This window comes from Mercenaria mercenaria, chromosome 8 (genome assembly GCF_021730395.1).
Source record: "Mercenaria mercenaria strain notata chromosome 8, MADL_Memer_1, whole genome shotgun sequence".
Taxonomy (NCBI): domain Eukaryota; kingdom Metazoa; phylum Mollusca; class Bivalvia; order Venerida; family Veneridae; genus Mercenaria; species Mercenaria mercenaria.
This window is the reverse complement of record NC_069368.1, coordinates 33572826-33596356: the sequence shown is the minus strand read 5'-3', so window position 1 is coordinate 33596356 and position 23531 is coordinate 33572826. Positions and strand designations below refer to the sequence as shown.

General features: G+C 37.0%; 1 protein-coding gene across 2 annotated transcripts in view; it reads right to left on the bottom strand.

Moving 5' to 3' along the window:
- The window catches only part of LOC123566622 (ubiquitin-like modifier-activating enzyme 6), a 78936-nt gene that overhangs the window by 34345 nt on the left and 21060 nt on the right, over positions 1-23531 (bottom strand). For both annotated transcript variants that reach the window (XM_053549701.1, XM_053549700.1), the window contains exons 5-12: positions 13919-14013; positions 10736-10847; positions 8756-8830; positions 6814-6936; positions 5587-5710; positions 4887-4996; positions 4284-4346; positions 38-114 (exon numbers count right to left, since the gene is read on the bottom strand). In XM_053549701.1, coding sequence (XP_053405676.1) covers positions 38-114; positions 4284-4346; positions 4887-4996; positions 5587-5710; positions 6814-6936; positions 8756-8830; positions 10736-10847; positions 13919-14013 — 779 coding nt within the window. The remainder of the gene's footprint in view (positions 1-37; positions 115-4283; positions 4347-4886; positions 4997-5586; positions 5711-6813; positions 6937-8755; positions 8831-10735; positions 10848-13918; positions 14014-23531) is intronic.

Sequence of the window (23531 nt, the reverse complement as noted above, 5' to 3'; positions counted from 1 at the left end):
AAATAAGTTTAAAAGACAGATCAATGTAATTTCTTACCATGTATTTGGTAGGTGTCCATGGGATTCAATGAATTTATGTAGTGCTGTAAAACCTGCATGTGTGCTTATAGGCAACTGAAAAATATATTTATAACAGCATAAATATCTTGAACCTCAAGTCCAACCTCAATTTGAAATCTGTTAAGGTATCAGACCCGTAATAGAGTACCTCCTTTTTGAAGATCATTCAATTCCTGCTATAAACCTACTTTGACTGCAATTTTCAGGGGTGCCTAGGTTCAAGCCCCACTGGGACCAAATTTTTTTTTCTTATTTTCCTTTTTTTCTAGTGAATTTTTTGTTTGTTTTGGTTTTAATGCCGTTTTTCAACAGTATCTCAGTCATGTAACCGCGGGCAGTTAACCTAACCAGTGTTCCTGGATTCCATACCAGTACTAACCTGTTCTCCGTAAGTAACTGCCAAATTCCCCACATGAATTATCAGAGGTGGAGGACAAATGATTTCAGACACAATGCATTTTATCAACAGTATCTCAGTCATGTAACCACGGGCAGTTAACCTAACCTGTGTTCCTGGATTCTATACCAGTACAAACCTGTTCTCCGTAAGTAACTGCCAACTTCCCCACATGAATTATCAGAGGTGGAGGACAAATGATTTCAGACACAATGTCTTTTATCAAATCGTCATGGAGAACATACGCCCCGCCCGGAGATCGAACTCGTGACCCTGCGATCTGCAGACCGATGCTCTCCCTACTGAGTTAAGCGGGCAGGCTTCTAGTGAGTTTTTACTTCTTTTAAGACTTACTATTGATTTATTGTATAAAAGTGGAAAATTTTCACTTGACAATTGATTTCTTGCTGTTCAAAGTGAATTCACCTCCGAAACAGAAGGGTTAGAGTTAACTTAGACATCTTTAAAAATACAGAGTTACATGCGGTAAAAGTTTTCTATTTTGCCTTAACTCTTTATATTACATATTGTGAAAGAAATGTAGATAGGTTTTACTTCTGCCCCAAGCTTATTTTTAAACGAGGTGAGCAAAATTCAAAACAGACCCGCAGGATTCGACTTTAATTTTTCAATATTGGAGTTAGAATTCTGTCTAATTAAATCCGTTTACTTGAGGCACCCTAGAAAAAAATGAAATTGTCAATTTTATTTTGTGTTTCATAATTGTTTACCAATAGGTTGATGTTTCTTTTATCAAATTTAACTATATAATGTATTCTCTGCAAATGTTTTGGATAGTAGCCATCACTTCGAAATTTGTCTCTACTTGAGCTTGAGGAAATACCATAAATTATACAAAATTTATTAAAACTAGATGTGTGTCCATAGGACACAGGTGCCCTGACTCCTGCCACTGTAACATGGTTTAATGACTCAGGTGAAACAATTTTGAAGATGTTTGCAACACAAACTTTTAAGAACCTTATGTTTATTTTTCACTTAGTTGGCCATAACTCTGGCCTAGCTGAGTAAAATCCTAAAGAGAACACTTCATAGGCTATAAAACAATCCTCTAATGTTTTATGATTCTAGGTCAAGTACATTTTAACATACATGTTTAACAAACTTTTTTTTGAGTAAGTCTGGACAAGAAGTCTGGTCTTGTGTAGTGAAATAATGACTGTAGGTAAAATATTTTTCCTAGGTCAGGGGCCATACAATACTGAAGAATCCGGATGCGAAACCTCAGGTGCACAACAGCACATGCTGACCAACACTCCTGTAAACTTTGGTGACTCTAGGTCAAATACTTTTGGAGCTATGTGCGACAAAACATTAAAATGACCAATTTTTACCTAAGTCAGGGGCTATAACTCCTACAGGACTGAATGAATCCAGATGCAAAACCCAGGGTGCACAACTGCACATGCTGACCAACATTCCTGTAAACTTTGGTGACTCTAGGTCAAATACTTTGCAGCTACGCACGACACAACATTAAAATGACCAATTTTTAACTAAGTCAGGGGCCACAACTCCTACACGACTGAATGAATCCGGACGCAAAACCCCAGGTGCACAAATTGCTGACCAACATTTCTGTAAACTTTGGTGACTCTCAGTCAAATACTTTTGGAGCTACGCACAACACAACATTACAATGACCAATTTTTTCCTAAGTCACGGGCCATAACTCCTACAGGACTGAATGAATCCGGACGCGAAATCCCAAGTGCACAATTACATATGCTGACCAACATTCCTGTAAAGTTTTGTGACTCTACGTCAAATACTTTTGGAGCAAGGCATGACACAACTCTAAAATGACAAATTTTTACAGTCAGGGGCCATTACTCCTTCATGACTGAATGAATCCAGATGCGAAACCTCAGGCGCACAACTATACAAAGTCATGCTGACCAACATTCCTGTAAAGTTTTGTGACTTTACGTCAAATACTTTTGGCGCTAGGCGCAACACAACATTTTCGGAAGGACGGACGGATGGACAAGAGCAGATCTATATGCTCCCACCACTCATGGGGAGGGGGCACAAAAAAAAAAACAAGAGCTGTCCGTAAGACAGCCAAGCTCGACTATTCGAAATATTGTCACAGAAGCAGGAAGTTATTACCCAAAATGTTAAATATCAAAAGAGTTTTAAGGTCAAAAGGTGACATAATTTGACCAAAATACATATCAGAGTTATGGGACTTGATGTTATCAACTATTTTTTATAACCCTGAAGAAACATGTTAAGTTTCAATTCAATATCTGCATTAGTTTTGGGGATAGTAACTTGCATGTAAAACTTTAACCAGAATTTTCTAAGTCCAAAAGGGGGCATAATTTGCTCAAAATACATGTTAAGAGTTATGGAACTTGACCCAGTGAGGTTGGTAATTGACCTAGAAAAAGAATAAATAAGTTTCAAAGCTATATGCCTTTTAGTAATAGCTGTATGTACTTGCATGCAAAACTTTAACCAGGATTTTCTAAGTCCAAAAGGGGGCATAATTTGCCCAAAATACATGTCAGAGTTATGGGACTTGGTGCTATCAACTTGTTTTATAACCCCAAAGACACATGTGAAGTTTCAATTTAATATCTGAAGTAGTTTTGGAGATAGTTACTTGCATGTAAAACTTTAACCAGGATTTTCTAAGTCCAAAAGGGGGCATAATTTGCCCAAAATACATGCCAGAGTTATGGGACTTGACCCAGTGAGGTAGGTAATTCATCTAGAAAAAGAAAAAATAAGTTTCAAATCTATATGCCTTTTAGTAATAGCTGTATGTACTTGCACGCTAAACTTTAACCAGAATTTTCTAAGTCCAAAAGGGGGCATAATTTGGCCAAAATGAAGGTCAGAGTTATGGGACTTGGTGCTATCAACTAGTTTTATAACCCCGAAGACACATGTGAAGTTTCAATTCAATATCTGCATTAGTTTTGGAGATAGTAACTTGCATGTAAAACTTTAACCAGAATTTTCTAAGTCCAAAAGGGGGCATAATTTGCTCAAAATACATGTTAGAGTTATGGAACTTGACCCGGTGAGGTTGGTAATTGACCTAGAAAAAGAATAAATAAGTTTCAAAGCTATATGCCTTTAAATGATAGCTGTATGTACTTGCATGCAAAAACTTAACCAAGTGTGACGCTGACGCCGACGCCAGGGTGAGTAGAATAGCTAGACTATTCTTCGAATAGTCAAGCTAAAAACGGCACAGTAACAAGTGTTTAAAAATTGCAACACAGTGAAACACGGTCAACTTTAAGAATATATACCAAGCAAATGCCATTTTTTAAACATTACTATTAGGGGTCCAATACCTTAATACATCTTTTGAACAAACACCACTGGGGAGGCTGAAAATGTATCTGCTGTGGAGGGGTTACTACTCTAATGAGGTTAATTCACTTCATATTAACTCTGATGGAAAAGAAAATATCAACCTTTGCAGAGGTGTACTGAATTTAAGTAGAAGTTCTTGTTTCTTTGTGTCACATCAAAACAATGAGACCAGTATGTCAGCCTGACAGGAAAGCCAGCGAACAGAGATTACAGTCAGTGATTCATATTTATATTTACTGTAAAACCATTATTTCATATGAATGAATTTTCATGTTTTTACCAATAGTTTTGAAAAATCAGGGTCTAAACAAATTCTACATTCTATTTGACAAATTGTTGGAAAAAAAATTCATCCGAGCATGCAGAACTAAATGTATCTCTTACATCATTAACTTAAAAAGACTTTAATGCTAGCTTCTTCTGTTTTCTAACTTTTGTTCTTAAAATCAAACACCTGTTGTATCCCTACCTCAAGCTTGCTGAAGTCTGTTATAAGAATGTCTGGCTTCATAAGCTGTTTTTCTAGACATTCCTGAAAAAATTCAAATTATCTGTAAGTTTTTAAAATAGAACTGGGCACATTCTGACAATTAAAAGTTAGTTTCTGTAGCTTTCCCCATTGATATTTGGCAGTACCTTGAGAAAAAAGAAGTGCTTTACACAAATCACATGGATTAACATGAATCCCCTCTGAATCGATTTCTAAAAGTGACATTCTAATTTCTTCCACGATTTTAACCTTAAGCCTTCTGGCAGCAAGTGATTCTGCCTTTGTGACTAGTGCAGACCAAGATCATTATCATTATCATGGGCTGCACTGTTTGCTATTCCATCAGGAAATTTTCAGTGAACATCCCTTCAAATAATAAATGCTACTGCCCGAACTGACTGATAAACCAGCCAATTTCAGAAATTTAGCGAGGTAAAGGATAACATAAATTAAGTCCTACTAATATAGACAGGGGAGTTCACTAAATGCTATTGATAATGAAAATTTAGCCCTGTGATTTCACTTAGATGTTATTTTCTTTACAGAACATGTTGCTTCAAAGAAATAATGACGAATACTTACAGAGGTAACAGTTTTGCCAATTTTCACCTGTGTACAGATTCCACCACTAATGTATGGAGCAAACTCCTCACCAGAGGTATCACAGATACTGAATGCATATGGTGATTTAACTGTGAACAAAAACAAATATTATTACATACCCAATATACATAGGCCATAACTACCAGTACATTGAAAATCACCGAACCATTATATGCCAAAAATATGCTCAATAACTGAAATATTGTTGGAAATGGCATTACAAAATTTTCAAAGAAATGTAATTCTTTCTCCTTTAAATCAATGCATACCTTCCAATTCTAGATGCCAATGAATCCTAGATGCCATTAAATGCACATCTTCCAGTCCTAGATGCTATTAAATGTACACTTTCCAATCCTAGATGCCATTAAATGCATACCTTCCAATCCTAGATGCCATTAAATGCATACCTTCAAATCCTAGATGCATACCTTCAAATCCTAGATGCCATTAAATGCATACCTTCCAATCCTGTATGCCACTGAATGCACATCTTCCAATCCTAGATGCCATTAAATGTATACCTTAAAATCCTGGATGTCATTAAACGCATACCTTCCAATCCTAGATGCCATTAAATGCATACCTTCCAATCCTAGATGCCATTAAATGGATACCTTCAAATCCTAGATGATATTAAATGTATACCTTCAATACTTACATACCATTAAATTCATACCTTTAATTTTACACTGCATATTGTTGAGTTTAGTCATTCCAGTGACTTCCCTGAATGTGACAGTATCATCAGTCTCAAAACCATGCATTTTGTTATCTAGACATGTCACTACACCGGGATTCTCCTGTAAAATGAGAACAATCCATTGTCAGAAAATCACTGATGTGTCCTGCCTATGTTAAGCACATCATTTTGCTCTTAATACTTAAGTACTTTTAGTTTTTGGCTTGAATCATGCATGCAATATACTTTGACTTATTATGGACATAATTTAGTTCTAATAAATTAATGGATGGTTGAGAAATGGTCTGGGAAGCACGACTTTGACCTTGGAACCTGGGTCTTGCCCCTGGCACATCATCTTGTATTGAGAACATTTGTGCTAAGTAATATTAAAATCTTGTGATGGCTGGAAGATTTAATGAAAGACATAAAACCTTGCAAACCTTTGACTTTCAAGCATGACTTTAACCTAGGAGTTACTGGCATGTGTCTTATGCACAACATAATTATCTGCCTCATGATGAAGAAAAACATTCTGCAACGATTCATATTATAGTCAATTGATTGGTGGCAGAGCTATGGACTATACATGAAACAGACCCTTTAACTTTGAGCTTAGAGTCTTTGTCTTGCACATTACACACTGACTGGCTGTAGAAAACATTTCTCACCTAACAGATTTAAATTCAATTGATAAATGTAAGAGATGAATTGTTCACTTAACATACCCTGTAGACTTTTGTGACAGACCTTACACTACAGAACTATTCTCTAATATATAAGAATGTTTGATTTTTCCTTTCAAACTATTATTTAAATGTGACTAAGCTGAAGACTGAGAGACTGGAAATATTTGAGCCAAGGTTTAGGACCATCTTAGGCATCTAATGGGGTCTGAGTACAAAGTCCTACTGAGTGTCGCAGGGGGCAAGGGCCCCTTTCCACAAAAGCAATTTCAGACTTTCAGAAGCACTTTGGATGATACCTCCTTGTTTAAATTTGATCAAAAACGTTTCAGCTGTAATGTGCAGTTAAAATCTGACATGTTTCATTGGCCGAATCCAAAATATGTCTGAATCTCGAAAAGCACATCACATAGTAACATCTTGATAAATTATTTTAAGCAAAAGAGTTCCCCCACATTATTTTCCGAATTCTTAATAGTATAAGTGACTGTTAACTAAAGCTATACTGCCAGATTAAGTCCTCTGATATAATACTCACTTTGGTAACATTTGCAATAAAAACTTCCTTCGGTTCTTCACCATTTGGATCTGCAACTTCAAAACTGTCGCCAAAATCACAAAATGCTCCACAGAATAGGCCATACACATCTGCACTGATAAACTACGAAAGAAAAGTTTTAAGTACAATTCTATATCTCATTTGCATATCACCTCCCACTTGATTCAAAGAAGAATTATCCAGTGGATTAAACAGAATTTTAACATGCATATTATATTTTAAACTCCAAGCAGTGATTATCTACCCCAGCATTAAATTAATCACAGCTGTCACAGATATCATGTGACCATGAAAGTCACATGACCATTGACAAGAATTTGAATTAATATTTTCTGATTTTTGATTTCATATTGCTCATGTTATCACCCACATTAGTCTTAAATCTCTAGAAAAAACTAAAAACAATTTCACCAATTAAATTTTCTAATCAAATGATGAAAGAAAACAACTGATCAAAATCTTGATAAAAATGCTGGTCTTAACTGCAATGGGAGACAACTGCTTATGTGATGCAATTGTACTGAAAAGGGTGACAACTGTGTAGAAGATTGTACTCTAAGGGGGAGACATCTGCAAAGGAGATTGTACTTTAAGGGAGACCACTGCATAGGAGAGTAAGGAGACTGGAATGTAAAGGGAGACCACTGTGCATGAGTTTTTACTTTCAGGTAAGACTATAAATAGTACTGTATTGGGAGACCGCTTTGTAGGACATTGTGATGTAAGGGGAGACTACTGTGCAGGAGATTGTTATGTAAAGGGAGACCACTGTGCAGGAGATTGTTATGTAAAGGGAGACCACTGTGCAGAAAATTGTACTGTAAGGGGAGACTACTGTGCAGGAGATTGTTATATAAAGGAAGACCACTGTGCAGGAGGTTGTACTGTAAGGGGAGACCACTGTGCAGGACATTCTGATGTAAGGGGAGACCACTGTGCAGGAGATTGTTATGTAAAGTGAGACCACTGTGCAGGAGGTTGTACTGTAAGGGGAGACCACTGTGCAGGAGATTGTACAGTAAGGGGAGACCACTGTGCAGGAGGTTGTACTGTAAGGGGAGACCACTGTGCAGGAGACTGTTATGTAAAGGGAGGTCACTGTGCAGGAGGTTGTACTGAAAGGGGAGACCACTGTGCAGGAGATTGTTATGTAAAGGCAGACCACTGTGCAGGAGGCTGTACTGTAAGGGGAGACAACTGTGCAGGAGATTGTTATGTAAAGGCAGACCACTGTGCAGGAGACTGTTATGTAAAGGGAGACTACTGTGCAGGACAAATTATTCTAAGGGGAGACCACTGTGTATAAGGCTGTACTGTAAGGGGAGGCCACTTTGTAGGAGGCTGTAATGTAAGGGGAGACCACTGTGTATAAGGCTGTACTGTCAGGGGAGGCCACTGTGCCGAAGACTGTAATGTAATGGGAGACCACTGCACAGAAAATTGATAACAACATAAAGCATGATTTCCACAAGCATGTTTTTTTTCATGACACCATCTGAAGTACAATGCAGTTGCACCAATGTTTATTTGGTATAAAATACATGACACACAGGTGTTAGACCAGGCTTTCCAACCAGAATACCTTATGGATTTCAGCTCATTTTTAGTTTATGCACAATTATGAATCTCAATGCCGAATTTTATTTTTGACCTTGGCACTATAGGTTTTGTTTTGTGTGAGACAATCATCTCATTATGGGGAACATTCGTGCTAAGTTTTAATGGATGGCAGTTATGGACCATAATATACTGGGACGGACTGACAAAGTGACAGACCGAAAGAAAGGTGAGACACAATCCTTGGATCCTTGAAGTGGTTTCAGCCAGTAGAAGACTAATAACCATATACATTACATGATGATTATGATGTCTATTCAGATGATGAAAATATTTTCAAAGACAGAAGAACTAGACACTGTACCTGTATTTCACTGGTCCGACAGAATGAATTCACCTTTACTTGTATCGAGTGAGGTAGCTCTGTCACTATGACACACTGAAACAAACAATGATCTTTTAAATAGTAATAGCAGGGCTTGGAAAAGTTTGAGCTGGTCTGAGATAAAATCAATTCTAAATTCACCTCAATTGGTGCTACCCCACCTACTGTATTCAACATTAGTAATATATTTGTAATCTGACAGAGAAAAGAAATTAATGTTTCATGTATTAAAATTGATTTACCAGTCACTGTAGGAAAAGATCGATCTCCAGTTTGTTACAGTCAAATCTGTGTTAAAGACCACCTCTGAAAAGAGACCACCTGGCACTAAAGACCATATCTTTTGTTTCCCATTTTAACATTTACAGTGTATTTTAACCTGTGAATAAAGGTCACCTCCTAATAAAAACCACATTTTGTCTCTCCCAAGAGTGGTCTTAATAGACAGGTTTGACTGTATAGCTAACCATTACTTTGTTGAAATTTCTATGTTTTTCCACGAAACACAGACAAAGACACAACTTACAAGGTACATTTTTTCCAAGCATCATGTCATATGACAATTTAACCCTTAGCCTGCTGCAGGTGAATTTAACAGCCTTTGCAAACAGCTTGGAACCAGATCAGACGCCGATTAAATCGGTGTCTGATCAGGTTCCAAGCTGTTTGCTACTCTGACAATATTTCTTCCAATTTTGGAGCAAATTGAATGAACTTCACAATTTTAGCAGATGACATTTCCAGCAGACGACAATTTATCTAGCATGCTAAAGGTTAATGAATTTACTTAAAATTTATCATCGTAAGATATTGCAGTATCAAGCAACATACACATTAAATTAATTTCTACTGGGCTGTGCTGCCACTAGCCACTACATTTGGTCAATTTTTATTATAACATCTTGTCAAACAAAAATATCCCTATGTGATGTAGAGCTATACAAACTCATCCTTACCAAAATTTAATGCAATAACCAATTTCTTTTTGTTGTTTTTTTTATTTCATTTTACTGATGCCTTTACATCATTTTTGAACAAAACTATCCATTTAAATTTTTACTGATAATTTCTCTTATTTTCAGACTTTCAGATTTTAAAAGATACTGAATTGCCATTCCAAAACACAGTCTGTCCAGGCAAAAAAGCATTTATACACGAGTAATTTTTTATTTATTTTGTTGGGTTTAACATTGCACCAACAATTATAGGTCATATGGCGACTTTCAAGCTTTGATGGTGGAGGAAGACCCCAGTTGCCCCTCTGTGCATTATTTCATCCCTAGTCGGCACCAGGGTATAACCACCAACCTTCCGTAAACAAGCTGGACGACTTCCTCACATGAAGAATTCAACACCCCCGAGTGAGGCTCGAACCCAGATCGATGAGGGGCAAGTGAATTGAAGTCAGCGACCTTAACCATTCAGCCATGGAGGCCCCATACATGATTATTGATCCTACAAGCTGGTCCCATAAACTGTGTGTGTTTTGGTTCAGGATCTTTTAGTTTTGGTTTCTTCTTGTAGCAGTGACCTAAATGCCAAACTTTATAGTGTTGCCTCATTGAAATATCATACACTAGACAATTGGCATGATACTTCACCCAGTCACATTATACTGACAATGCAGAGTGCCAAGTCAGGCAGCTACTAGTACCTTTTTTTACATCTTCGATAATACCCCACCACGGAACAATCCCACAATCTTCTGCACTCTAGTAAGACTAATTTCTTTGCAAATCACTGTTTGGGATATGTTATTTCTTAATGAAATGTTGTTTACCACATGGAAGTACTGGCTGCAAGAATTTTAAGGAAGTGTTTGACAACCAGTCTCTGTATACAGCATTGTCATTGGTCAATTTCAAAACATGTATTCAGAACCTACCAGTCAAATGCTGGAGTACACAGAATGATTTCAAACCTTAGCATTTTTTACCTTGCATTTTCTATATGGTTTACCTGATATTGTTTTAGGTACTGTAGATCAGTCGAGTCATTCAGTGGGGTGGTCAGTGTATGAATGCTTACATATGGATTTAACTCGGACAATCTTGGTACACTGGCCTCTGCCCTGAAAGAGTTAAAAATTATCCAATGTTATAATCTTTTCTTTTACAAAATAACTAGAAAAACAAAATTAATGCCACTCTGGAAATAGTAATCAATCATAAATGATAACCTGACAATATCCTAAGTTAAGTCTTAACTTTTATAACATTCTGCTGGTCTCCAGGGCAGTTAGTTGGAACATTTTCTGCTTTCATTTTGATTGTTAGGTCAAAAATGTGTATTTCATATGAGGATTGTTTGTTAATAAAAATCTTGAAAGATCTATTGACCAAACCCCACATAAACAAGTGAATGAAGTATTGCCATGCAATACAAAGTCCCCTACTGGAAGGCACCTAATTTTCTCTACTGCAGTATAACATAATGAATTGATATCTGTCAATGATGTATAAACAATATTGTACTACATATACAATATGTTATAACAACACACTTGGATTAAAATGTGCATATATAAAAACCCACAGTTGTTTTCATATTGAATTTTTTTGGCTGATTATAAAAATGTTATCATGTAAGTTATTTATAGTAACAACAAAGGGAAATTAATCTTTAAAAAAAAAAAAAAAAAATAATAATAATATAAGTCCACAAGAAACTCTTTACCAGGTAGAGAAAGGTCAAAATACACCTAAAAATTGGATGTAACATGCATGCTGTACCACAGAAAAGTGGTCTCGATTTTTCTCTACCGCCAGTAATAAAAAAGTTACAATTAAATCTATTTATAGTAACAACAAAGGGACGTAATTCTAAAAACAAGGGTGCCTCATGGTGGTGAACATTTGGTCCAAGTTACATCAAAATCCCTCCATGCATGAAGAAGAAATGTTCCGTACAAAGTCATTCTTGAATTTGACATTTGACCTCTAAATATGACCTTGACCTTAGACCTAGGGACCTGGTTCTTGCGCATGACATGTCTCATCCAGGGGAATATTTGTGCCAACTGATATCTAAATCCTGCTTTGCATGACAAAGTTATAGACCGGACAGGAAAAAAATCCTCTTGACCTTTGATCCCAAAGTGTGACCTTGACCTTTAAGCTAGGGTACTGGGTGTCGTCTCATCAAGGGAAACATCTGTGCCAAGTAATATTAAAATCCCTTCATGGATGGCAGAGTTATGGACGGGACAGGAAAAAAACTCTGTTGACCTTTGACCCCCAATTGTGACCTTGACCTTTGAGCTAGGGGTCCGGGATTTGCGCATGACACGTCGTCTCATCATGGGGAACACTTGTGCTAAGTGATATTAAAATCCCTTAATGAATGTCAGAGTTATGGACCGGACACGAAACAGACCCTGTTCATGCTATGTTAACATTTGACTGCTAAGTGTGACCTTGACCTTTGAGCTAGGGGTCTGAAAGTTGTGCATGACATATCGTCTTATTATGAGGTACATTTGTGCCAAGTAATATTAAAATCCCTTCATAGATGGAGAATTATGGACCGGACAGGAAAAAAACCTTGTTGACCTTTGACCTCCAATTGTGACCTTGACCTTTAAGCTAGGGGTCCAGGTTTTGCGCATGACACGTCGTCTCCTCATGGGGAACATTTGTGCCAAGTAATATTAAAATCTCTTCATGGATGGGAGAGTTATGGACCGGACAGGAAAAAAGCCCTGTTGACCTTTGACCTCCAATTGTGACCTTGACCTTTGAGCTAGGGGTCCGGGATTTGCGCATGACACATCACCTCATCATGGGGAACATTTGTGCCAAGTAATACTAAAATCCCTTCAAGGATGGGAGAGTTGTGGACCGGACAGGAAAAAAGCCCTGTTGACCTTTGACCTCCAACTGTGACCTTGACCTTTGAGCTAGGGGTCCGGGTTTTGCACATGACACGTCGTCTCATCATGGGGAACATTTGTGCCAAGTAATATTAAAATCCCTTCATGGATGACAGAGTTATGGACCGGACACGAAATTGCGGACGGACGGAATGACGGAATGACAGAATGACGGAATGACGGAAAGACGGAATGACGGAAAGACGGAATGACGGAATGACGGAAAAGTGCATTCCTATAGTCCCCAAAACTGGTTTTCAACCAGTAGGGGACTAATAAAGATATTTAAACTTTTCACCCCAACAATGAGCAAGAAGCTTTTAAGTGAACTTTAGACAAAAATGACTGCATTCTCCAAAAGAAATTTCAAAATATTGAAAAATTATTACATGTACAAAACAAATGACTGTAACCTGTTGGTAAGATAAGTTTTTTTTTGCAATACAACCTTTTATTTTATGCTAACTAATGAAATGCTGTATTCTATCAGTTAAATATTTTCATATTTCATCACCCACACTGTGAAAATATGAAATCTATATTTTCACACTGTGAGATATATAGCTCCATCCCCTCATTACACTGTGTATGAATTTTAAATTATTTGCTTAAAACAGGATGAAAATTGTAGTTGCACTTTGTTCTTTATAGCTTATTTCTCGATTCGAATTATTTTACTTAAAGAGAATTTCATAACATTATGCAGCAAAAAATGAAATAAAATGGAACTTAATGTTGTATGCGTCATTTTAACGTCACAGTACGTCTGACGTCATGTCTGTTTACGCGCGTCTGTTTCCCGCGCTGAGATTAAAAATAGTTGCAAAATGCAAATCTCAATGTAATTGAGCATAAAATAAAAAGAAAATTTGTTTTTTTTTCGTGAATATGGAATATATCTCACGTCGAAGTGAGAAAATTTTCACGTTTCCACTCGTGCTATGAGCTCGTGAAAATATTTAAAATTTTCTCACTTCTCAGTGAGATATATTCGATATTCACTCAAAACAAACAAATATCCTCTATATAATGAAGTAAAAGGAATACATCTTCCTTCAATTAAGCAATATGGCAAATTTCCAAGGTACCCCTCCCATCATTATTTCAGGCACAGACAAGCATCTATGTAGAACCACCGCAGATCAGCTACATAGCTTCCTCACATGTACCAGCACATTAGTTTGGGGCAAATGATACAAGTCAGTGGTCACATACATCTCACTGCTGCTGAGGCTCTGATTTTTTAACATAAGAAAAGACTGAGAAGATACCTAGTCCTTTGTTTCTGTACATCCTCTTCTCTCAGAAAGAACTGTGTCCCTAGATCCAATGTACTTGAAATGTTTGGGTCTTGAACTGTCAAAGACTAAAATATAAAAATAAAATGAAATGATAAAATAATTTCATAAAAAATTTTTTAATGAAAAGTTGTGTCTCCAGGTTATGAAGCTACGAAATCAATTACAACTGGCATGAATCGAATTATTTGTAGTTCATAACATTACCAGTATAATTTGCCATTTCCATAGCTAATACAAAGCTCTAATCTAACCAATGCAGGGTCAGCTGTTGTTTTGGGCTGACTGGAAGTTGTCTCCCTCCAGCATCAATGGCTCAAGCAGTTTATTTGGTCTGCAGCCATGTGTTGTATATTTTCTATGTTTGGACAGCTTGAACTCTAAGAGCAGTTATTTCAACCTCTTGCGACTACGAGTAATCTGTATTTTCCCGTTTATACATACACATTTTCACATTTACACTACCTTTTTATATCCCCCTTACTGGGGTTTCATTAATCTTTAGCCTGCTGGTGGCAAGTGATTCTGCCTTTGCGATCAGTGCAGATCAAGATCAGACTGCACATCCATGCAGGCTGATCATGGTCTGCACTGTTTGCAATTCAGTCAGTAAATGTTCAGTGAACACCCCTTCAAATGATAAATGGTACTGCCCAAATTGAATGATGGACCAGTCAAATTTAGAAATTTAGCAGGGTAAGGGTAAATTACTGAGGTTGAAGGTGGAAGTTGCAAGTACAGAGTGCCTGCAGATCCTCCCATTAGAACTTTATTTGCTACAGCAGGAGAAGCCAGACATTCAGACCATTATAGCAGGGGGAAATCCTTGCAGCCTGCCCTTAATTAACCCTTAGCCTGCTAAATTTCTAAAATGGACTGATCCATCAATCAATTTGGGCAATACCATTTATTATTCAAAGGAGTTTTTACTGAAAATTTACTGACTGAACAGCAAATAGCACAGAACACATCTGTGCATGCTGATCTAGGTGTGCGCTGGTCGCAAAAGCAGACTCACTTGCAGCCAGCAGGTTAAAAGTTAAAGCCCTGCACCCAGAAATGGGGTAGTATACACTGGTGAGCGATGAATTGTAGAAGTACAGTCTTCTGGTATGCCAGTACATTACTTTGCCCTTAAAATTACTGAGTATAAAATAATCAAATATTACAGAGCACTCCTGAACTTGATATTTGCATCACGTTTAATGTGACAGTTAATCTTTAGCTTGCAGCATCAATAAAATGCTTTTAATGGTAAAACTCCCCTATACATGATATTGATTTCTACAACTTTTCCTGTCAAAATTCTACCAATAATTCTACCAATATATTTTACACCCAATTAAGTAAAATGTAATAAGCAATACCCAGTTGTGTGGCCATTTATCAACCTTTGGACAGGCAGTCAATAAGTTAGCTAAAGGCTATTGTAAATATTTAACTAAGTCAATAATAATTGTTTTATAGATAATCCCTCCAAAACAAATAGACAGAAAAACACAGAAAAGGAAATTTCATGTCATATACGTATTAATTAAGTTGCCAGAAAAGGGCTGACAACAATTTTATTCTATATGTAAGCCTTTGAGCACTCTGTGTAGAAAGATGTATGTACTTCATCTAATAAATAATTCAGCATGTATTTTTATCATCAATGACACTCAATACCACTGTATTTACTCGCACATAAGACAATGTTTTTCTCCTTAAAAAATCAGATCTAGTGCACTGCCGTGTCTTATGAGCGAGTCAATGTCACTGACCTGAAGTATATAGAAGAGTTGTATGAGGACAGCAATGCCTGACTATTCAACAGCCAAAGTTAGTTGAATGAATACAAAAGACGGAAAGAGGGCATAATTTTGTTAAAAATGCAAAACTTGAGTTTTGGAACCTGAACAATGCATGTCCGTTTCGATCCATTCCTATTAGTGGGTACTAAGATACCAGCTTACAAACAAAAATTAAAAGTAAAAATTTAGTTAATAATCAGAAAAGGGTTGTTATTTTGTAAAATGCAAACCAGAGTTATAGAACTTGTACAATGTATGTAAGATTATCACCTTGGATAAGTGTGTAAAGTTTCAATCCATTCCCATTAGTAGGTATTGACATGCAGCTTACATACAAAAAAGGATATAATTTTGTAATAATGCAAAGAGTTATCGAACTTATGCACTGCACACCTGATCATCAAAGTGTTTGTTTGTTTGTTTTGGGTTTAACGCCGTTTTTCAACAGTATTTCAGTCATGTAACGGTGGGCAGATAACCTAACCAGTATTCTATACCAGTACAAGCCTGTTCTCCGCAAGTAACTGCCAACTTCCCCACATGAATCAGAGGTGGAGGACTAATGATTTCAGACACAATGTCGTTTATCAAATAGTCACGGAGAAAATACGCCCCGCCCGAGGATCGAATTCGCGACCCCGAGATCGGTAGACCAACGCTCTTACCTACTGAGCTAAGCGGGCGGGCTCATCAAAGTGAAAAAGTATGTATAGTTTCAACCAATCCCTGTTAGTGAGAGATAACAGCTTACATACAGCCGGCCCGCATAGCTCAATAGGGACAGTACAGCTCTACAAATCCCAGTGTCATGAGTTTGAGCTCTGGGCGAGGCGTGTGTTCTCTATGACAATTTGATAAAGGACATTGTGTCACCTCTGGTTCATGTGGGGAAGTTGGCAGTTTCTTGCGGAGAACAGGTTTGTACTGGTACAGAATCCAGGAACACTGGTTAGGTTAACTGCCCGCCATTACAAACTGAAATACTGTTGAAAAATGGCATTAAACTCAAAACAAAACAAAAACTAAGCTGAAAAGCCAAGTCAGAAACAAGGCAAAATTTTGTAAAAATAAAATGCAAAGTAGAGTTATAGAGCTAGTGCACTGCACATTGCATAGTTTCAACCCATTCTAATTAGTGAGCTTACAACCCTGTCTTATAGGACAGTCTTATACATGGGTAAATAACAGACAGGAATCAAGGAGTCTGTTCATTTGGTATGAATGCAAAGGGACAAATAAATGAAAAATTCATTTCATGTTTTTCAGTAGTAAATTGAAATGTAGCACTGGGTTGTATTTGAAATTTTCACTATGAAAGGCATTCTTGTTTTGTTTTTAAATTACATGTAAGATCGAAAAATGTTCTTTTCGTTAACACCAGATGCAGATTTCCACTTGTGGTTGTGCCACTTATGAAAACACTGCATCTTACATTCACTTCCTGAAAGTTATCTGAATCTTAACAGTTAACCAAACCAGAAAACAATCAAATTTCTTCCATATATATAATAGCTGCTGACAACATCAGGGTGCATGTACCACGTGACTTTTTCGCTAATCTGGCGGATTCCTCGATAAAGGTAACATTTTCTTAAATATCTTTTCACCAACTTGTTCAAATAAAAAGAAACATAGATGAGTGCCATCTCATATGAAAATCCAACACTCGGCTGCAAGTTTTTTGTTTCAAAGTCCGCTCGTTTTCTCTAGAAGTGCAACCGCGCATCTGAAGTGAACAAATTTGAGGATGTTAAGACGGGGGACATTTCGCAAATTCTATAGATAAACCCTTTAAAAGGCCATAAAAGACTACTTTGCGACACGGGTATTTGTATGAGTGTTGTCTTGACGTATACACTTTAAGAAATTACAAATTAAGAGCCTAACCAATAGCTTCCGAGTCCAGATTTATCAAATTGCTAAGCAGGGGTCCGTTTTTCTTGATGCTAAGACGGGGGCGTGATTAAAAAATATGTTATTGGAAGTCTTGTATTTCATTAACCTGCTTCATTTAAGTTTTTTTTCCATGTTTATACTGCTTACTTTAAGAAAAATCTAGCTATATGTCTGGTAAATTTCAAATTGTTATGACAAATGAAAGCTTTTCGCGGACTGTAAACTGTAAAATTTTACCTAAAGTGAACTACTTAGTACTTAATTTGACTGATTTAATTGAAAATGCATCAACTTTCACTTTATGTACTACATTTCTAACGCGATTAAAGTGTCATGTCTAGATAATTTTATAGTTTATATTGAATTCTGTTTCAGCCGCGTTAACTTTAAGTTTTTTAGGCTGAATAAATACATTTGCGCATCTGACATTAGCGATAGTAAGTTGTCAAAAGAAATCGAAATGTATATGTTATTTCCAGATATCTTATTTTAAGACATTTGTTCAGAATGTCCTTTCTGGTTTAAAAATATGAATTATTATTACCATTGTAGTACTAAAGCACATTTACATTTCAGACATTTGTGTGCCAGGAATGCGGAAGGGCTTATAATTCCAAAACAAGAGGGTCATGATGACCCTGGATCGCTCACCAGAGTAATATGAGCTACATGTTTCAAATGTCAAACTGATGATTTTTAGAAATTTTTTGGAAGATTTTCTGATGTACAACCAAGTAACCCCTGGGGCGGAACCAAGTTTACCCCGGGGGTCATGAATGGAACAAAGTTTGTAGAAGTCTACTAGGCAATGTAACATATCAAATATCTAAGATCTAGGCCTTCTGGTTTATTTTTAGCAAATTTATGAAGATTTCCCTATATACAATCAAGTAACCCCTGAGGCTGGGTCAATTTGACCCTGGGGGGTCCAGATTTGAACATTTTTTGTCTACTAGGCAATGCTACACGTCAAATATCTAAGATCTTGGCCTTCTGGTTTATTTTTAGAAATTTTTTGAAGATTTTCCTATGTAAAATCAAGTGACCCCATGGGGCCGGGTCAATTTGACCCCGGGGGTCATGATTTGAAAAAAAATTGTGGAAGTCTACTAGGCAATGCTACACGTCAAATATCTAAGATCTCGGCCTTCTGGTTTATTTTTAGAAAAATTTTGAAGATTTTCCTATGTAAAATCAAGTGACCTCTGAGGCGGGGTCAATCTTGACCCCGGGGGTCATGATTTGAACAAATTTTGTAGAGGTCCACTAGGCAATGCTACACCTGAAATATCTAAGCTCTAGGCCTTCTGTTTATTTTCAGAAATTTTTTGAAGATTTTCCTATGTTAAATCAAGTGACCCCTAGGGTGGGGTCAATTTTGACCCCAGGGTCATGATTTGAACAAATTTGGTAGAGGTCCACTAGGCAATGCTTCACACCAAATATCTAAGCTCTAGGGCTTCTGGTTTTTGAGAAGAAGATTTTTAAAGTTTTTCCTTTCTGTTGCCACGGCAACCAGAGTTCTGCATGGAATTCAATTCTTTGAACAATTTTTAAAGAAGACCATCCAAGGTACATCCCTGTGAAGTTTCATCAAAATTGGCCTGTTGGTTTAGGAGGAGATGTTGTTTAAAGGAAAGTGTGGAGGGACGGACGCCAGATGGTGAGCTATCACAATAGCTCACCCCGAGCACTTTGTGCTCTGGTGAGCTAAAAAGCCTTCTGCGCCACGAAAGAGGCCACAGAAATCTTGGACCTTACATGTATAACTGCGGTGAGCAGTCTTTTCCGGTGAGACTAATAACATTATTATATTACGATCTCACATTGGCATATTTTAAGCATTGCACATTTTGTCCATCTCTTCTTACTTCTAGAAATTGGTTTGACTATAATTTGGATTACTTTACATTTTTCACAGCTGATACTGCCGTGGTTTGCAGGAGACCGTTTGGTCCTGTGTTTCAATGACCCTTAGTATGATCTGGTGCCCAACTTCTCAATCAAAGTAAATTTGAAAATCATTTCGAATTTCAAAATATGGTCATTTATGATATACTTTCGGTCGGAAAGGTAGCCCTTTTCCCCTTTATTTTTTTTTATTAATTATTGTTCTTCATATATTTCAACTGAAGTGCATTTAGTATATTAATAAATGGGTTCAAAACGAAATTCTGTGACAAAAATGCATTTAAGAAAAATTCTTGTTGATAAGAGTAAAAAATCCTTTATTTTTTAATGTGAATTGAGGCATTACAACCTGGAATGATTGTACTCGACTTCCTTGATTGTAACCAAATGTTTGAAATTATTGTTACCAAAAATGTTAGTTTGTTGCTAGGCACGTTTTTGTTTCGATGATACTGTTGGTAAAAATATATGGTTTTTTTTGTATCCATTTCCAAAAGTGTTTGTTTTACTATACAGCAAAGAAGGAGAAATTGTACCGGGCCGACACCACAGAGTGAAAGTTGGTGCATTTTTCATTAAATCAGTCAAATTAAGCATTTCACTTTAGGTAAAATATGCAGTTTAAAGTCGGTAGAAAGCTTTCATTTGTCATGACTATCTTAATTTTAACATACATATAACGGGATTATTCTATAATGAGCAGTATCAACATGGAAAAACTTTAACGAAGCGGGTAAATGAAATACCAAAGACTTCCATTACCAAATCGTTGAATCATGCCCCCGTCTTAGCATTAACAAAACCGGACACCTACTTAGCAATTTCATAAGTCTGGCCCCGGAAGCTATGTAAGGCTCTTACTTTGTAATTTCTTAAGGTGTATATCCCTGTTTCTCGTATTCTCGGGGTTTCTCATATTCTCGTTTTTTGCCTTAAAGTTGTCAAATAATTTAGTGTTTGTTATTTTCTAGACAGGCATGGTACAAAACTGACACACTGAAAATTTCAAGTAATTTGAACGCATATTGACGAAACATCAGCATTTTATTCAGTTTTTAAAAAAATCCTTATTTTTTCCTGGTGGTGTTAGCAAATTTGTCATAAATGATTGATTATGCAATTAATTGTCATATTTCTTGATGTATTTACTACAGAATATATAATTTTATTACACAATGGTAATTTTAATGTTTTAAATACTACAACTTTTTTGTGGTGAAAAGTCAAATCTAAATCCACGGGAATACGAGAAACTCTTGGTCCATTTCTGCGGGTGAGGGTGGTATCAAATACAGTAACAAAATAATTAAATGGGATAATTTCTGTAACATTTTATGACTCCATCTGAAAGACAAATGAATTTTCTACAAAATAACACCCAAAACCTCTTTATGAAATGGTTAATCTGTTACTGGGAATAAAAACAACCCCTTAAGCCCCCGAGAATATGAGAAAACAGGATATGTCGCGAGAATATTCATACAAATATGTGTCGCAAAGTAGTCTTTTTCAGTCTTTTAAAAGGTTAATTTATTGAATTTACGAAAATGTCCCCCGTCTTAACATCATCAACTTTGTTCACTTCAGTTGCGCGGTTGCACTTTAAGAGAAAACAAACGGACTTTGAAACAAAAAACTTAAAGCCAAGTGTTGGATTTTTATGTAAGACGGCACTCATCCATGTTTCCCTTTATTTGAACAGGTTGGTTAAAAGCTATTTAAGAAAATGTCACTTTTATCAAGGAATCCGCCATGTTTTTGGCACCCCAGATTAGCGAAAAAGTCACGTGGTACATGCACCATGAACATAATTATATATTAAAAGAGTCTGAAGATATATGCTGACACGATGGACTTTCACATGCAACACACCCACCCTGCAAGGATAACATTTATGAAAAGTTTCACTGATATCCCTTGGAAATGTTTGAACCTTACAGCTGAGATGTGACTTGTTTCCAATTGAGCTGAACTCTTGTACAGATGGACATGTCACTGTGATTTACTATCTGCCTTCCTCTTTGGGAATAAAGACAGAAATTATCTCTCTTCAGCTTATAGCTTTAATGCAGATACATATTTAAAAGGGGAAGCTAGTTCTAAAACTTCTAGACCTGTATTCAACAATGATCTTAACCTTAAATAGCAGACATAAGAGATTTATATTTTAAAAATATCAAGTTGCCGCAACTTCCTATATGTAATGTATATCTACTGCTAAAACATTGCGAAGGCTACATTTATGCCAAGTTTCATAAATATCCATACAAGACTTAAAAATATAGGGCACCTAGTCATGTAGTTCTGTGATACTTTCCCTGACATCTAGTCATGTAGCTCTGTGATACCTCCCCCAGGCTACATTTATGCCAAGTTTCATAAATATCCATACAAGACTTACAAATATAGGGCAAAATGTAACTTTGGCCTTATATTTCCAAAGTGTAGACCAAAGTTTCAGACTTAAAACACTGATGAATACAGACCTAGTTTTACGATAAAATCAGCCAATCCTTAATGCAAGTAGATAAAACCAAAGGTCCCTCCAACACACAGATATACGGTCATGTATTATTCATGGCCCCTACAAAAACAGATGTTCAGTTATCCCCCAGTTACTTGTCTGACACTTTACCAATGACCAAAACCTCTGGGCCCCAGGGACAGTTCAAAGACAAACTGACACCAACTTAATGTAATTATCGAGTGCATTCCATCATGATTACATTAATTACCTATCATTATGTGTAAGTATGGTTAGTTGTAACCTAGTTATGATCAACAGAGGTCTCTTTCAACAGAAGTGTAACAGAGACATTGTAAAATCCATTCTCAGCCAATATCTAAGACAATACAGGTCAAAGAAGGCATTTTTCTTTTCATTTTTGTTATCAAAATTTAATAGTTTGTTTTTCAGTCCAATTTTTTTAACAAGGTGGGTTAGAAATATTTGACTCAGTTATCATGTTTTTGGGTTAACTTACATTAGCCTTCCTACTTAGCACCTTTGAAAGTACATTTTACTTCAATTCTATTCTCCCCACATAGTCATTTAATTTTGTGGTACCTCCCTGACTTGTCATGTAGTTCTGTGGTACCTCCTCACCTTGTCATTTAGTTCTGTGATTCCTCCCCACCTAGTCATGTAGTTCTGTGGTACCTCCCCACCTAGTCATGTAGTTCTGTGGTACCTCCCCACCTAGTCATGTAGTTCTGTGGTACCTCCCCACCTAGTCATGTAGTTCTGTGGTACCTCCCCACCTTGTCATGTAGTTCTGTGATACCTCCCCACCTTGTCATGTAGTTCTGTGATACCTCCCCACCTAGTCATGTAGTTCTGTGATACCTCCCCACCTTGTCATGTAGTTCTGTGATACCTCCCCACCTTGTCATGTAGTTCTGTGGTACCTCCCCACCTTGTCATGTAGTTCTGTGATACCTCCCCACCTTGTCATGTAGTTCTGTGATACCTCCCCACCTTGTCATGTAGTTCTGTGGTACCTCCCCACCTTGTCATGTAGTTCTGTAATACCTCCCCTGACACCTAGTCATGTAATTCTGTCACCAGTACCTCCTTACCTAATTATTTAGTTCTGTGATATCTCCCCTAATTGTCATGCAGTTCTGTGGTACCTCCCCACCTAGTCGTGTAGTTCTGTGGTACCTCCCCACCTAGTCTTATAGTTCTGTCACCAGTACCTCTCCACCTAATCATTTAGTTCTGTGATACCTCCCCAATAGTTCTGTCACCAGTACCTCCCAACCTACTCATTTAGTTCTGTGATACCTCCCCAATAGTTCTGTCACCAGTACCTCCCCACCTACTCATTTAGTTCTGTGATACCTCCCCAATAGTTCTGTCACCAGTACCTCCCCACCTACTCATTTAGTTCTGTGATACCTCCCCAATAGTTCTGTCACCAGTACCTCTCCACCTACTCATTTAGTTCTGTGATACCTCCCCAATAGTTCTGTCACCAGTACCT